Raw genomic sequence first — 16,748 nt, 5'->3', positions numbered from 1 at the left:
CTAGCGAGACGTCAACGACACTCAAGAACCAAAACGTAACAATTAAAAAACTGGATTGTAAACAGCCGGTTGCTACGACAATGGCACCAACCAGAAGATCGCAGTTTTTTATACAAAAGAGTGAAATCTTTTGTTTCGTAAATGCGAAGCCTTGTACGCGAACACAGTTTGATGCCAAATTATTTTATAAGCTTAAAAATGGAAAATGTGATTTTCGTACCATTTTGAATCATTTCGACTCTCCTTTTAGGTCATAATTTAAAATGTCGAACTATCGACCAGTAAAGATGGTCGATGTGCACACACAATTATAATCGATAATTTCGTCGAGTTATTTTGGTCGAATATGATGTTTGCTGTTAGTAAGTTGATTGTGTTGGTATGGCGGTATCGTTTGGCAGGAGAGTAGCAGTAGCTACAACAAATCAATTAACTCTAAGTCGGAGATACGGATATTATGTATTGTAAGAAACTGCTAAATACCGATTGATTTATAACGTGACGATTGGACGTTGTTAACCTCCATGATGAATGATTGTAATGCAATAGGTTACCGGAGACTGGGCACGGTGAAGATGTTTCAAATAATCCATTGCTGCAGAGTGCTGCTACACCAAAATTCAGTGACATCACTGCAGAAAACTGCGTTTCCGCAATCGGTGTCCAGACTATGGACTACGAGACGAAGATAAAGCGTCTGGAGGAAACATTGGCATGTATGAATACCATACTGCATTCCATACACCACCTGGAAGTCACAATTTCTTACATTGTGCCGTCAAATATATTCCCAATGAAACATCGTGTGGCACACGTTACTCATTGTGTGACGTGTGTAGAAATAACCGCACTGTTGATATTAATTGTGTTAATTTGGGGATAGAGGAAAGGGGATGAAAGCGCTTTCTTATTGTAATCAGTTTACCCATAATCATGTCATTGCTCTGACAACTTGTATGATATTTTATGATATGTCCAGAACATAATTACGTGTTACACTATAACAACTTTCTCATAATATGTGAATTGCAGCAAACATGGACGCCAATGATAATTAGTGGAATAGGCCCCTATGTCGTACATTACACAACTCACGCATGTAGCAATTTTGTGTTTGTAATGCTTGAATGGCCTGGTTTGAAACTTGTGTAATGACAGGGAATTCATACCCATACTAAAATATTAGCTCATTTTGAATAAAATGATTTTTTTTATTAGGCCACATCATTATAAAACACTAAAGCAGTTACATTGCTGACACTTCAGTAGTCTTTGCAGTGGCCCCCTTTAGGGCAGTAACAGTTAGACACTGGTGAGTATCTCTTCCTACCGTATACATTGTCTACATCAGTGGTTGGGTGGCTACTGATGCCACTTATCTGAAATGCCATTGGACAATTTGATGGGAAGCTGCTATGGAAGGGAACAACTGTACAGTATGCTATTGCATGGTAGATGACTGGTAGGCAATAGCTAATCAGCAGCTTGTACCTAGGGTTAGTCTTTTCCCACAGTGAAGCATTGAAGTTGCACAGCAGTTCTCTTGTGGCTGCTGTTTATGCTTTTAAGCCTGTGTCAAATGGAGCTGCTGGCTGGTGAACACATGTGGTCCGCTGTAATTAAATTGCTAGCAGTCAGGCAATAGACAACTTATAGCCACCCTCCCTGTTCATTCTGATAGGGCATTTCATTATATCAAGCATCTCTACATGCTCCATGGCTTGCAACACTATCACCTTGACACCAGTCACAAGTATACTTCTTGCTTCATGCACGTTATATAGTCGTTTGTAAATTTAAATTGTCCATTCCAACATTATCTTCTAATCATGTAATTGACTCATTTCTTCAACCAATTGTTTTGCACAACCAACTCACTCCTCATACAGAAGTGCAGTAGATATTCTCCTTCTGGGTTTATTTTACTGCAGCCATGCAGTCCCACTGCTTTTTTAAAACCAGTTTTGTTTGTCCCAAGTTGTGCATTCATTTCTGCAGTTATAATTCTCTCTCTCCAGAGATTATCCTGTCTCGGGCATGGGTGTGTGTGATGTCCTTAGGTTAGTTAGGTTTAAGTAGTTCTAAGTTCTAGGGGACTGTGGACTTCATATGTTATGTCCCATAGGGGTCATTCCATGTCAGTTCAACCAGGGGCTTCCACTCATAGTCTCAGATTTGACTGAAATTCAGTACACTAATTCTACGATGTGTGGAACACTCGTGTACAAAGTATTAGTTTCCCCTGCCAATTAGTTCCAGAATTATGACTTATGAAAGAAGGTGGCGTGACCCGGAAATTGCAACCTGCATCTGGCAATCTATCTTCAGACCCAACTTCAGGTCTTAATAACTTTGGAACTATTCCACACCGTCCAGTGAAATTTTTACAACCCAGTAACATGCACTTAGAGAACACACTCTATGAATCAAAACACCAACAACATATTTCTGAGGGAAAATAAAAAATTCCAAAATGTGATTAAAAAAATGTAATACGTTAAAAGGTATATATTGTAGGTGCCCTCTATGCCAAATATAATTCACTCAAAAAGGGTAGGCCTATAAATTTTTTTGTGGTAAGCTTAATGTGGCCTAAACACACACAGAACTCATCGTGCCCATATCAGTCACAAAAACTGAGTTACATGCACACAAAAATCAAAAAATTGAAAACATGGGTTTTCGAAGTGTGGTAGCACAAAAGGGACAAGTGGTATCCAAGCCAAATTTCACACACTGCATAAGTAGACCATAATGATATATATCTCAAAATTTCAGCATGTTATTGCAAGACATTTGTGTACAATGGGAGTTGACATGTATTTAGTGATGTGGCCACTGTTCCACCACACAATTTTGTAAAAACATATTGTAAACTGTTCTGCCTCTTCTTATCCTTTCCCACAGCTGTTTAATCACTAAGCAACAACATATAGACAGATTAACACAACCTATCATTAATGTTTACTGCACCTTAACTGCTAAAAACCAGTCGATTGTTCTTCGAACAGAAGTTCTCCCACACTTAAGCTACTGTACTCTGTACATTGAGTGGCAAATTGTACTGTCTTCCTGACGCTGTGGTAGGAACTGGAACTGTCGTAAGAATATGTTCAAAAGGAATCCAACACCTGTCTGCCAAACGTGGTCAATGAAATGATTTTGCTGGTGCCATGAAGTTCACCAATACATCATCTTCTGCTTCACAGCACTCTGCAACACATCCTAAGAACCATGTGTCATCATAAACAGCAATAACATAGCAACTTGGTTGTATGTTGCTGCTTTTGCTTCTGATCCCTGAATCAGACACACTGTGAAGACACATGTTGTGCATGAACCTATAGTTATAACCGGACAGTCTGCTCATCTGCACATTGCCAGACTCCGCTGGAGAGAAGTGATGATGGCTCCTTGTGCCTGCAACAGTTTTAACGTGTTCTAGTCTACTTTTTAGCAACTCTTCGTCTGATTTCACCTCATCTTTCGAAACGTAGAATGATTGTATGCCAGAGATATTTTTCTGTGCCCAGGTAAATAATTGAAGAGGTCTTAGAATGTGACCTTCTGTAGGGTGGTGCAGACTAGCTCGTGATGCCATGTGCTTAATGGTACCACCAATACCATCACATAAATTTTTACCATGACTTGCTGCAAAAAAATTCCACTCTGTGTGAATCTGAAAATCATGGTAATGCATGAATAAATTTTTGAGATTTTTACAGTTTTTGTACTGACTAGCTGCCCCATCACTGAAGTATTTCACAAAATGTATGAGGCAGCTTGTTTTTCACATATGCCATGACAGTGCGGATGTGGGCATGAACTGCAAAGGCATCATGAATTAAACAGTCACTAAAAACGCACAGGTTCATGATAGACACATCACCTGATTCACCTCTATAGTAAATCACAAATGGCTGGAGAGTTGCTTGACTGTTGTCCCAATGATATCCTTGGATGGCATCTTGAACTATAAATGCATAATTTTCAGAAGAGTCTGCTGTTACTATAATTTCATCTTGTTTAAAATTATCCTTACAAAACTGGAGATAAGCCGATTGTGCTGTTGCTGTGTGTGGTCTGCTTGTCCGTTTTTTGACAACACATTTCAACAAAATCTTCCACTGTACTTTGCTTTGTTTCAAGACTTGTGCAATCCATGTGCATCCATCGTTTATAAGAAACAAGTTCATTGTCATCCATAAGGAGTTCAACATACAGTTTGTTATTCATGTGTTCTGCAAGATTTGCCTTATCAGGACACTTTTCACACCTGTGCATCATGTACTGGTACGAACTGATGTCACACACTATCAGCTTCATTGCACCTTTGTAATCCAGACCAGAATCCTTTATAGCAGCAAACATCGGCTTAGCATTTTGATGGGTCTCACATAAACAAACATTGTGTGTGCCCCTTGCACTTACAGGCACAACCCATTTTGGCCGAAGATTGAAAAAAGATGATAAACCTACTTTGGTATTGGGATACTTTTCCTTGAGTTGTACATATAGTTCTGATATGTTGCATAGCAACAGTCTTTTTTGCATCTGTACATGTACATTTCCCATTTTCACCGTTACATAGTCTTTTTTTCCAGGCATTATTCGGCTGTAGTCATTATTTTCATAAAACTCCGACACTAGCACCTTTATTTCTGAACTCAATTGCTTACCCTGAGCCTGCTGAAGTTGTGGGAGCACTCCTTGGGTTGCTTTTATTTTCCTAGCTTGCTTTACCACATATGTAGGAACATTGAATTCTTTTGCAGTGTAGTCAATAGACCAGCAGGAAGGTGCAAGGGTAAGAATAGCTACTTTTTTCTGGCGTGTGGATATGGCACATTTTTCTTTCAAATCGTGCACAATTTTGTCCAAATCAGAGCATTTCTGGCATGATTTTTGTTCCTTTGGAGCAGATAGTTCTTCCTCTTCCACCATTAGTGTGTTAGCTATTTTGTGTTTTAATTCCATTTGAGCTTGTTGTAGTTTTCTTCTACTATAGCTGGGCCTGTCTCTTTTCCAACTTTGTATGTCTTCATGGGAGACAAACCAAGAGCAGTCACTGAGGTATTTAATTGCTCATCCGCTGTGGTTGTAGGTGGTTGATACTCTTCGTCACTGTCATGTAAATTATCAGAATATTCTTCATTTTTTAGCGGTGTAACACACCTGGAACAACTTTTGTCCTGGTTTCATGTTAAGTCCCATGCACTGATTCACTTTCAATACTGATTTTATATCAATTTCTCTGAGGCTACACTTCACTGTCTTCTTATGAATCCGAAATGGATCAAAACAACTTCTTTGTAGGAAAGAATACTTATCCAGAAACACTTTCATATGATGATAACAAACACTAAAGTTTCCTGGAACTGTACTTCTTGTGCCCACAGGGTGTATCCCGAATCTCCATAGCAACAAATCTTGGTCCGATTCATCCAGATCATACAGTACAAAGCGAATGCTACATTTTGTTCCATATGTTGTTTTATGACATTCAGATGCTTGTGCTCTACCAATACTGCAATTTGTTTGAACAAAAACACCACTAGTACTCTCTTCTGCCTCCATACTGACTTTCCACATCCGTACTGACCAGTCTGAACTAGAATCTTGAGTAACATGTAATTGTTGCTTGTTTCTTTTGTTGTTCCTGCCTAACAATGACTCATTGTGTCCCTGAAAACTACCATTGTTTAACTTTCTGTTGCCTAATGGTTCCCAACAATTTCTGCAGTTTTATCTGAAACAAGCTGTCGGCATCATCACTATTACTTGCTAAATCGTGTTAAAAGAAACGTAACCAAATACATCTCTGTCACTTTTATTGTACACAAATGCCTTGCAATAACAAGTTGAAATTTTGCTACATATTATATTATGGTCTACTTATGCAGTGTTTGAAATTTGGCTTGGATATCACATGTCCCCTTTGTGCTACCACACTTAGAAAATCCATGTTTTTCAGGTAATTTTTCAAATTTTTGTATTTTCATGTGCATGTAACTCTGTTTGTGTGACTAATATGGACAATATGAGTTCTGTGTGTGTTTAGGCCACATTAAGCTTACAACAACAACAAAAAAAAATTATACCCTTTTTGAGTGAATTGTATTTGGCATAGAGGGCACCTACAATATGTACCTTTTAACGTATTACATTTTTTAAATCACATTTTGGAATTTTTTATTTTCCCTCAGAAATATGTTGTTGGTGTTTTGATTCATAGAGTGTGTTCTCTAAGTGCATGTTACTGGGTTGTAAAAATTTCACTGGACTGTGCGGAATAGTTCCAAAGTTATTAAGACCTGAAGTTGGGTCTGAAGATGGATTGCCAGATGCGGGTTGCAATTTCTGGGTCACGCCACCTTCTTTCACAAGTCATAATTCTGGAACTAATTGGCAGGGGAACTTAAAATTTTGTACATGAGTGTTCCACACTTAGTACCTTTGGTGTGCTAAATTTCAGCCAAATCTGAGACTATCAGCTGGAACATTTTCTCAAATTGGTTGAATTGACATGGAATGACCCTCATGCAAAGTGTCAGAAATGGACAAAACAGCAATCAGCTTGACCAGGCAGTTTTGCATCAGGGTAATTAAGAACAACTTAATTGGTGATATGAGTGGAAATTGAAACTTTTCATGAACAGCAGTTGCTAGCAATATAATCATTAGATCTAAAAGAAGAAAATAAAAATCAAGATATGAGGTGTGATTCGAAAGTTTTGAGAATGGATCCGCTACTATTTACTGGTTTGGCAGGCAGGTACACGGGGGGTGGGGAGTGAGTCATTGCCTTGTTCTTGAACGCCCTCTGACAGTAAACTGCATTTTCTTTATTCATTTTATTGTGGCAGCTGGTTGAGTGCGGGTCTGTTAGGACTTGTTGCCAGATTCTGTCTCCATGAAAATGGACGTATAAACAGCAACGAGTTCATGCGAAATTTTGTTTTAAAACTGGGAAATCAGCTTCTGAGACTTACGAACTATTAAAAACAGCTTTTGGAGGTAATTGTATAAGCCAGTCAAATATTTTTGTCTGGTTCAACAGATTTTAAAATGGCCATGAATCATTTGAAGATGAACCATGGTCCTGACATCCTTCCATCTCAAAAATGAATGAAAATGGTGTGAAAGTTTGCGACTTCATGTGCCCTGATCATAGACTTACAGTTAGGGAGATGGCTGATGAACTTAATTTAAGTTTCTGTGCAGTTCAGTCAATTTTAACTAAAGATCTGAACATGCGTTGAGTGTCCGCAAAATTCATTCCAAAAGTGTTGTCAAGTGACCAGAGACAATACCGACTTGAAGTGTGCCAAGAACTGATTAATCAGACTAAAAATGACCCAGATTTGTTAAATAGGGTAATTACATGTGACGATTCATGGGTATATGGATATGATCTTGAAACCAAAGTGCAGTCTTCGCAGTGGAAGACTGCAGGTTCACCACGACCGAAAGAAGCATGGCAAAGTCGGTTGAAGGTGAAGACAATGTTGGTTATTTTTTTCGATTCTATTGGTATTGTGCATCATGAATTTACCCCTGGAGGACAGACAGTTAACCAGGAATACCACAAATGTATCCTTGAGCATTTGCTCAAAAAGGTGCAGAAGAAAAAGCCTGCATTGTGGAAAGACAGGAGTTGGGTGCTACACCATGACAATGCTCCGGCTCATCGTGCCTTGTCCATTGTTGAATTTTTGACCAAATTAAATCACAATTCCTGTGCTTCCACAACTGCTATATTCCCCTGATTTGGCCCCTGCGGACTTCTACCTTTTTCCTAAACTGAAATTTTCACTGAAAGGGAAGCTATTTGACTCAATTGAAGACATCCTTAACACTCTTCAGGAAAAAATTTCCAGGAATGTTTCCAAAAGTGGAAACACTGTTGGAGTCGGTGTGTTCAGTTAGAAGGGGACTATTTTTAAGGAGATGCATCACAGTAGCATGTAAGTACCACCATTGTACAATTACAAGCCCATTCTTAAAACTTTTGAATCACACTTCGTATTTCAGAATTTGTAACACATGGACCTGTTATATACACCTGGAAAACAAATAAGCCAGATACCAAAAGAATAGAAGCACTTGGGATGTGTAATTGTAAAATAAGCTGATTAAAACTGAATTCAGGGGGGGAGGGTAAAAGATACAAAACATGGTTCCCATGGAATGAATGGTGGCAGATTATTAATAAGCCTGTCTGTACTAACAGTAATTGTACGTCAAAAATGTAATTGGAAGAAAGATTTATAAATTTCAATAATAGTCGTGATTGAAAACTATTGAATGCCAAAAAAAAAAAAAAAAAAAAAAAAACCCCTGTGGTTTAATTACTTAAAAGGCTGATGTACGTTAAGGCCAGAGTAACAGTAAATTTTTCCTTAAAAAAATTGAGGCATATCAAAAGCAGGAATATCTGGGAGTTATAGATTCCCATAAACAAAAAATAAGGCAGAGGACAATGCACAAGCTAAACAAGCAAACCTTTGGTCAGATAAAATTATAAAAAAGACAAAAAAAGGTTATGTGAATTAGTAATACAAAGCGTGAAAAGACAAAACAAGGTGGAAGCTATGTAAATGAATGGTTTGAGAAGTAAGAGTTTCAAGACGAGAGAAGATCCCAAATAAAGAAATCGGGAAATGAATGAAAACTCCTTCATACATCATTGAAGAGGTGGAAAAGCACTGTTTAAAATTTGTTGGACATATGATGAGACTAGGTGATGAACAGTGACAGGGAAAAGTACCATGTTGGTAACCTCTATACAAGAGAAAAAGAGGAAGATCCTGTGCATAGTGGAAAGATCAAGTGCAGCAGGGAGGATATGCAATGAAGAAATTTGTGAGAAGGTTTATGCAAGGAATGAGAGGCTTGTAAAGTGGGAAACTATGTAACAAGTGGTAAACAACTAAAAAAATCTGATGGGTTAAAATGTAGTGGCAGTAATGTAAAACATGCAAAAATCACTTTTAATGTGTAAAGTTTCCATTGTTGTTGTTGTTGTTGTGGTCCTCAGTCCTGAGACTGGTTTGATGCAGCTCTCCATGCTACTCTATCCTGTGCAAGCTTCTTCATCTCCCAGTACCTACTGCAACTTACATCCTTCTGAATCTGCTTAGTGTATTGATCTCTTGGTCTCCCTCTACGATTTTTACCCTCCACGCTGCCCTCCAATGCTAAATTTGTGATCCCTTGATGCCTCAGAACATGTCCTACCAACCGATCCCTTCTTCTAGTCAAGTTGTGCCACAAACTTCTCTTCTCCCCAATCCTATTCAATACCTCCTCATTAGTTACGTGATCTACCAACCTTATCTTCAGCATTCTTCTGTAGCACCACATTTCGAAAGCTTCTATTCTCTTCTTGTCCAAACTGGTTATCGTCCATGTTTCACTTCCATACATGGCTACACTCCATACAAATACTTTCAGAAACGGCTTCCTGACACTTAAATCTATACTCTATGTTAACAAATTTCTCTTCTTCAGAAAAGATTTCCTTGCCATTGCCAGTCTACATTTTATATCCTCTCTACTTCGACCATCATCAGTTATTTTACTCCCTAAATAGCAAAACTCCTTTACTACTTTAAGTGTCTCATTTCCTAATCTAATTCCCTCAGCATCACCCGATTTAATTTGACTACATTCCATTATCCTCGTTTTGCTTTTGTTGATGTTCATCTTATATCCTCCTTTCGAGACACTGTCCATTCCATTCAACTGCTCTTCCAAGTCCTTTGCTGTCTCTGACAGAATTACAATGTCATCGGCGAACCTCAAAGTTTTTACTTCTTCTCCATGAATTTTAATACCTACTCCGAATTTTTCTTTTGTTTCCTTTACTGCTTGCTCAATATAGAGATTGAATAACATCGGGGAGAGGCTACAACCCTGTCTCACTTCTTTCCCAACCACTGCTTCCCTTTCATGCCCCTCGACTCTTACAAGTGCCATCTGGTTTCTGTACAAATTGTAAATACCCTTTCGCTCCTTGTATTTTACCCCTGCCACCTTCAGAATTTGAAAGAGAGTATTCCAGTTAACGTTGTCAAAAGCTTTCTCTAAGTCTACAAATGCTAGAAACGTAGGTTTGCCTTTTCTTAATCTTTCTTCTAAGATAAGTCGTAAGGTTAGTATTGCCTCACGTGTTCCAAGTTTCCATTAATGCATATTTTACATGCCTTATTATGCTCTACATTCTGGAGATGCACTGTGAAATCTTATAGAACACTTTACTTAACATCATGAGGTCATTTAATTAAAGGTAAATAATGATCTGAACATATTTTTAGCCACTTAATTTTTTTCTGTCAGCATCAAGTGTTTTCACAAAATAGTGCAAAATACGACTATAATGAAGTATGCTGTTGCAGAGAAGCAGTCGAATGACGCACTTAAGTTTTTTTAATTTTTTGTGTGTGACTTGAGTTACTATTGTAAAAAAATGTATGAAATATTCCGACAATAGCTTGCTTTTGATATAGACGATTGCAGTTTAAGCAGTGCCTTTGAAATATTGTTGAGATTAAAAATTACGATATGTTATCCTTCTTGCTAACAGTGAATGGGGATTATGACAGCTGTCCAGTGTAGCATACTGCTTATATTGCTCTCACATTAGCCTATTTGGTGCAGATTAAGGCAGGGGCCTCGTAATAGGGAGGAAGGGTTTTAAAATCTCCGTATGCCCATTGTGATTTAGACTTCCCCTTTGGCTTTCCAGAAGCACATCATGTGAATGCAGAAAGGATTTCTTAACGAACTGCATGGCTGAAATCTTGATCTTCAGTAACTGTGATGTTCGTGAAATGTTAAACTAAAATCAATCTTGCTAATTCACAAACAAGAAACTTTGTTTCAGAGTTCAGACTGTTTGTTGATCCACGAAAAAGTTTATGGCTAAAATTTCTGTTGTTATAGAGTTACAGAAAAAACTACTTTGCTTTCCATTAGCGGGGATTATAATTATGCTTAACAATTCAGATAATTTCAGAAATTTCATAACCATATTTGCTCTCTCTGATAAATAACTTTAATGGAACTTGTGCAAATGGTAAAACAACAGGTGGTATCAAGAACAAGTTGTAGTTAGAAAAACATACAGGTGAACCCATATGTATGTATAAAATTGTAATGTCAGAGAGATTACAATAGACTGAGGGAGCAAAAGCAATTCAGGAGTTTGGAGTGCTAACGGTATAACTGCAATATTGGGCACTTATAGCTGGGAAATTGTTGAATGAAGTAAGCACACTCTAAGTTCCATGAGGTATCACAATTATCAGAAACGTGAATTTGGTGGTAGCAGTGATAGTGTTTCTATGGTTGCATAATTTTTTTTTGCCTTCATCTCTAGACACACTTTTTGTGGATACATCATTATGACTCTAATACCCCAAATTGTTCATTTAGAAAACAGCAACATAATTTTTTTGCATTTGTTGTAGAATGAAAAAAAAATTATATTAATGATGCTGAAAGACAGGCATAAGTTCAGTGGGGTGAGTGAGATATGAAGCATCACAAAATATAGAAAGAAAAAGAACATTAATTGTGGGGAAACAGTAAACATGACATTGAGGTAAGGACTTGCATGTCGTACACGAGGCAGAAATTTTGGAGAATATTTATGAACTTTTCATTATTACTGAACCTCCATGAAAATTTACCATACTATAATACAATAATATTTCTGATTTTTTTTTTTGCATCGTGCACAAAACAGTTGTAAACATATTAGTATGGTTTTTAAACTGATTTGAAGTTAAAGTGATATCATGTTTGTGGAACTGAAAGTTGTTTTTATTTTGCAGCAACTGAAACTTCTACAACAGACATATTTGAAGATGTTCTGGTTCCTATAGAAAAAATTGGTGCACCTCTTGATGCAACTTGGGGCACTATTAAGACTCTTCACATAGCAAATGCGAAAGTGGTACCTCGCAAAGCTTACATGGGTATTCATGAACGAGCCAAACATGTTCGTTCACTAAAGTATACCAGTGAACCTATCTATTCTACTTTCAAGGTAGAAGCAGAATTTAATAAGGATCATGTCTGCTTGTTTTACTTAATTTCTTAATTTTAATTCAAATATTATATGATATGTAAAATAAGGGGATCACTGCTGACACATACAACAACAAATACATATTATATTGTAGGTAGCAATATTATGAAAAGGAAAGTTGCTACTCACCATATAGCGGAGATACTTAGCCGCAAATAGGCACGATAAAGACTGTCACAAATATAGCTTTCGGCCGTAAGGCCTTCATCAAAATTAGATGACAGAAACACACATACACACTCGCCAAATGCAACTCATACACACATGACTGCAGTCTCAAGCAACTGAGGCCAACTGCGAGAAGCAGCACCAGTGCATGATGGGAGTGGTGACTGGAGGGGGGGTAAGGAGAAGGCTGGTGCAGGCAGGGGGAAGGATAGTAGGGTGGGGATGGTGGACCGTGGTGTGCTGTCGGAGAGCGTGCAGGGACAAGGTGGAAAGAGGGTAGCGTAGCTACGTGCAGTTGGGAGGTTAGATGGAGGGCTGCAGAGAGGTTGGGAGGGGGGGGGGGGGCGATAGCGGAAAATGAGAGAAGTAAAAAGACTGGGTGTGATGGTGGAGTGAGAACTGTGTAGTTCTGAAATGGTGGGAACAGAGAAGGGGCTGGATGGGAGAGGACAATGACAAACGAAGGTTGAGGCCAGGAGGGTTACAGAATGTAGGATATATTGCAGGGAAAGTTGCCACCTGTGCAGTTCAGGAAATCTGGTGTTGGTGGGAAGGATCCATATGGCACAGGCTGTGAAGCAGTCATTGAAATGAAGGATGTCATGTTTGCAGCGTGCTCAGCAACCAGGTGGTCCATTTGTTTCTTGGACGCAGTTTTTTGGTGGCCATTCATGTGGATAGACAACTTGTTGGTTGTCATGTCCACATAGAATGCAGCACAGTGGTTGCAGCTTAGCCTGTAGAACACATGACTGGTTTCACAGATAGCCCTCCCTTTGATTGGATAGGTGATGTTTGTGATTGGACTGGAGTAGGTGGTGATGGGAGGGTGTATGGGACAGGTCTATTAGAGGTGTATTATGAGCTATGAGGTAAAGGGTTGGTAGCAGAGGATGTGTAGGGATGGACGAGTGTATTTTGTAGGTTCAGTGGATGGCAGAATACCACTGTGGAAGGGGTGGGACGGATAGTGAGCAGGACATTTCCCATTTCAGGGCATGAAACAAGGTAGTCGAAACCCTGACAGATAATGTAATTCAGTTGCTCCAATTCTGGATGGTACTATTATGAGGGGAATGGTTCTCTGTGGCCGGACGGTGGACTTTGTGAGGTGTTGGGAGGGTGGAAAGATAAGGCACCGGAAGTTTGTTTTTGTACAAGGTTTTGAGGATAATTACGGTTTGTGAAGGCTTCAGTGACACCCTTGGTATATTCCAAGAGGGACCGGTCGTCACTGCAGATGCGATGACCATGGGTGGCTAGGCTGTATGGAAGGGACTTCTGGTATGGAACAGGTGGCAGCTGTGAAAGTGGAGGTATTGCTGGTGGTTAGTAGGTTTGAAATGGGCAGAGGTACTGATGTAGCTATCTTTGTGGTGGAGGTCAACATCTAGGAAGGTGCCTTGCTGGATTGAGTACGACCAGGTGGAGCAAAAAGGGGGGAAGTTGTGAGATTCTGGAGGAATGTGGACAGGGTGTCCTAACCCTCAATCCAGATAGCAAAAATGTCATCAATGAATCTGAACTGGGGTACTTCTATGGGCAGCGGCATGGCACCATCATGTTCCAATCTATTCATGGGCCATCTAGAGGAATCCTTCCTAAACACCCTGAATCCTAAACCCCTCACCTGGTTCAGATTCATTATTGACATCTTTGCAATCTGGATCGAGGGTGAGGACACCCTATCCACATTCCTCCAGGACTTCAACAACTTCCCCATTTGTTTCACCTGGTCCTACTCAGTTGGCTTAGACTGCAGTCATGCGTAAGTGAGTTGCATTTACATGAGTGTGTATGTATGTCTCTGTCATTTAATTTTAACGAAGGCCTTACTGGCTGAAAGCTATATTTGTGACATTCTTTTTATCATGGCTGTCTGCGACTCAGCATCTCCGCTATATGGTGAGTAGCAAATTTCCTTTTCATAATATTGTTACATTCCATCCTGGATTTTCCATTGTTTTGTGTGGTATGTAGCTTAGATTTAAAATGCACAATATAGGGACTGAAAGTGACATGTATTTAATGTGTTTTAATAATGTGATTCTTCAGTTGTCCATGAAGTATGAAACCTATATTTTCTCAAGGCAAAAGGTAACTGTTCAGGCACTGTATGTAAAAGCTTGAAAGACTTCCTGGTGAACTCCTGTTGGAATTGGTGGGGGATGTCTTCTTTAAAATGGCATGTCAGACAACATTTCTAATCTGTCAGCTCCTGAAACCATTTTGCAATACACATTTGTAAGAAATATTACTGGAGAAGCACATAGAATTAGATTTCTCCAGTGCCCAGCTAACCTAGAAAAATAGACCAAATCTATGAAAGTATCGAGAATATTATGTGAATTTAGATTTTTAGATTAGATTTACTTTCATTCCAATTGATCCGTAGTGAGGAGGTCCTCCAGGATGTGGAACATGTCAGAAAAACAACAATACATGACAAATATTTACAATTAAAACAAATAAGCTAATGTACCATTCCACAGGTCCCAAGTGGAATGATCGTCATTTTTTAATGAACACTAAGAGTAATTTTACAAATACTAATGCACTGAATTTAAAATAAAAAAGTTTTTTATTTATTTATAAGGTAATACAACTACTGTAATACTTATTTACAATGAACACATTACTGCACTGAAATGGTGCAGAAGTTAGATTATACTAACACACACACACACACACACACACACACACACAAATTTTCAATGAACACATTACTGCACTGAAATTGTGCAGAAGTTATGTTGTACTTATATACAAATCAGTTGGTTTTACTAAGAAATTCATCAATGGAATAGAAGGAGTTGGCCACCAATAAATCCTTTAGGCTTCTCTTAAACTGAATTTCATTGGTTGTTAAGATTTTTATGGCTGCTGGCAAGTTATTGAAAATGTGTGTTCCTGAATAATGCACACCTTTTTGTACAAGACTAAGTGACTTTAAATCCTTGTGAAGATTATTCTTATTTCTAGTATTGATTCCATGAATTGAGCTGTTGGTTTGAAAAAGCTTGCATTGTTTGTTAACCATCATAATTGGGAGATTAACCTATATTTCCATTTCTTTTTTTATCTTTTGATATTGTCTTGTGCTGTTTGAATATTTCTTGAAAATTCTTAATGTGATGTGGCTTAATGGCTCATGTGCCGAGTATTATGTTTTAATTTGATCACCTTTTAGTGCTGTTTTTTCTTTCTGCTGCTTGACATGACTTGGCTCTGGCCATGATTTGCAAATGTGACATTTGTCAAATGCACGCTGCTTCGAATTCATGGTTAAATGATAAGTCTCATTAATGATTGGATGAAAAAGTCAGTTCTCAGCTCAAAGGAAGACAAGAATACAACTCTTGGAACAGGACCATTATAATAAAGCATTGTGCTGTCAAAACCAAACTTCAGATTGATGACTATTTAATCACTGACATCTTCTATTTTTGCCTTGCCCACAAATTCTTGCAACAGCAGATGATTGAACCTCACTGCAACAGCTCTGTCACCACTACAGTGTTTTTCAGTATCAACATGAACAGCTACACCATCCATTATTGTCTGCTTGTTGTGGGGCACAAAAGCTACTATCTTACGTGAGTGTGTTTGCTTGAAGGATTGAACTTACCAATGCCGCCTGTTGGTTTTGACCCCTGACGTAATGATGCTGTGACATGTGGCACAAGCGAAGATAAAACAGAACACTGACAATATTTATTTTAATTTTCATATAATCTTCTAGAGTGTATGTTGCGGTGATAGCGTGGTATGTAGCAAAGTGCGAGATGTAGGTTAAATTGAAAGGAGGCAGTTTGCTTGGGAGTTGATGTAGGTACGAATATGGTGTCATGACAGTAATAATGATTCTTATTAAGATGTGAACTTTATGCATATTATATTGGAATGAGTGGTTTATGTCTACCATTTTGATCACTCCATCATAGGTCAAACTAAATGGGTGGTACTGGCTGAGTCAGTATTTTCCATCTACTAATCACACATCATAGCACTCAAAGGTTATAATGGGTACAGGAGTAATTCCATTAGATGTGGGAGGAATGAGTAAACACTTTGTTAATGATGAGTCATGATATACATAGGAATCCTAATTGTCAACAGTATACGTACCAGTAGGAACATCTTTGCAATGAGAAGGTGTTTGAGGCTTGAAAAGTGACCTCCCCTTTCAGTTACCTGCCACAATTTAAAAAATATATTACCTGTTGCAAGGTAAAAAATACATTAATCTGTTTGCATGTTGTATCTATTAGCTCATTTGACTTTGAAATCCCTACACAGCTTTCTGTATTCAACAGATCTGTCTCCTGACTAAAGTCAGTGGTACATGGACATTGTTAGTGGCGATCTGCCAAAATTTACTTCCCCATCTGAATGAATTCACATACATCCACTCCATGAATTGTTGTGTTGAAGTTTAGGACATTGGTATGCAGTTTATTGATAAGTAATTGTCTGCCATTAC

The 16,748-nt window shown here is 38.4% G+C and overlaps 1 protein-coding gene across 1 annotated transcript in view; it reads left to right on the top strand.

Annotated features, from left to right (window-relative positions):
* The first annotated feature begins 330 nt into the window (after positions 1-330).
* LOC126253269 (uncharacterized) overlaps positions 331-16,748 on the top strand; it is a 79,322-nt gene continuing 62,904 nt past the window's right edge. Inside the window, exons 1-3 of the mRNA XM_049954483.1 lie at positions 331-464; positions 550-716; positions 11,841-12,055. Coding sequence (XP_049810440.1) covers positions 382-464; positions 550-716; positions 11,841-12,055 — 465 coding nt within the window. The 5' untranslated portion in view covers positions 331-381. The remainder of the gene's footprint in view (positions 465-549; positions 717-11,840; positions 12,056-16,748) is intronic.

Source organism: Schistocerca nitens, chromosome 4 (assembly GCF_023898315.1).
Source record: "Schistocerca nitens isolate TAMUIC-IGC-003100 chromosome 4, iqSchNite1.1, whole genome shotgun sequence".
In the NCBI taxonomy this organism is placed as follows: Eukaryota; Metazoa; Arthropoda; class Insecta; order Orthoptera; family Acrididae; genus Schistocerca; species Schistocerca nitens.
Note: the sequence above shows the minus strand (reverse complement) of the source record. Positions and strands in the feature narration are given on the sequence as shown.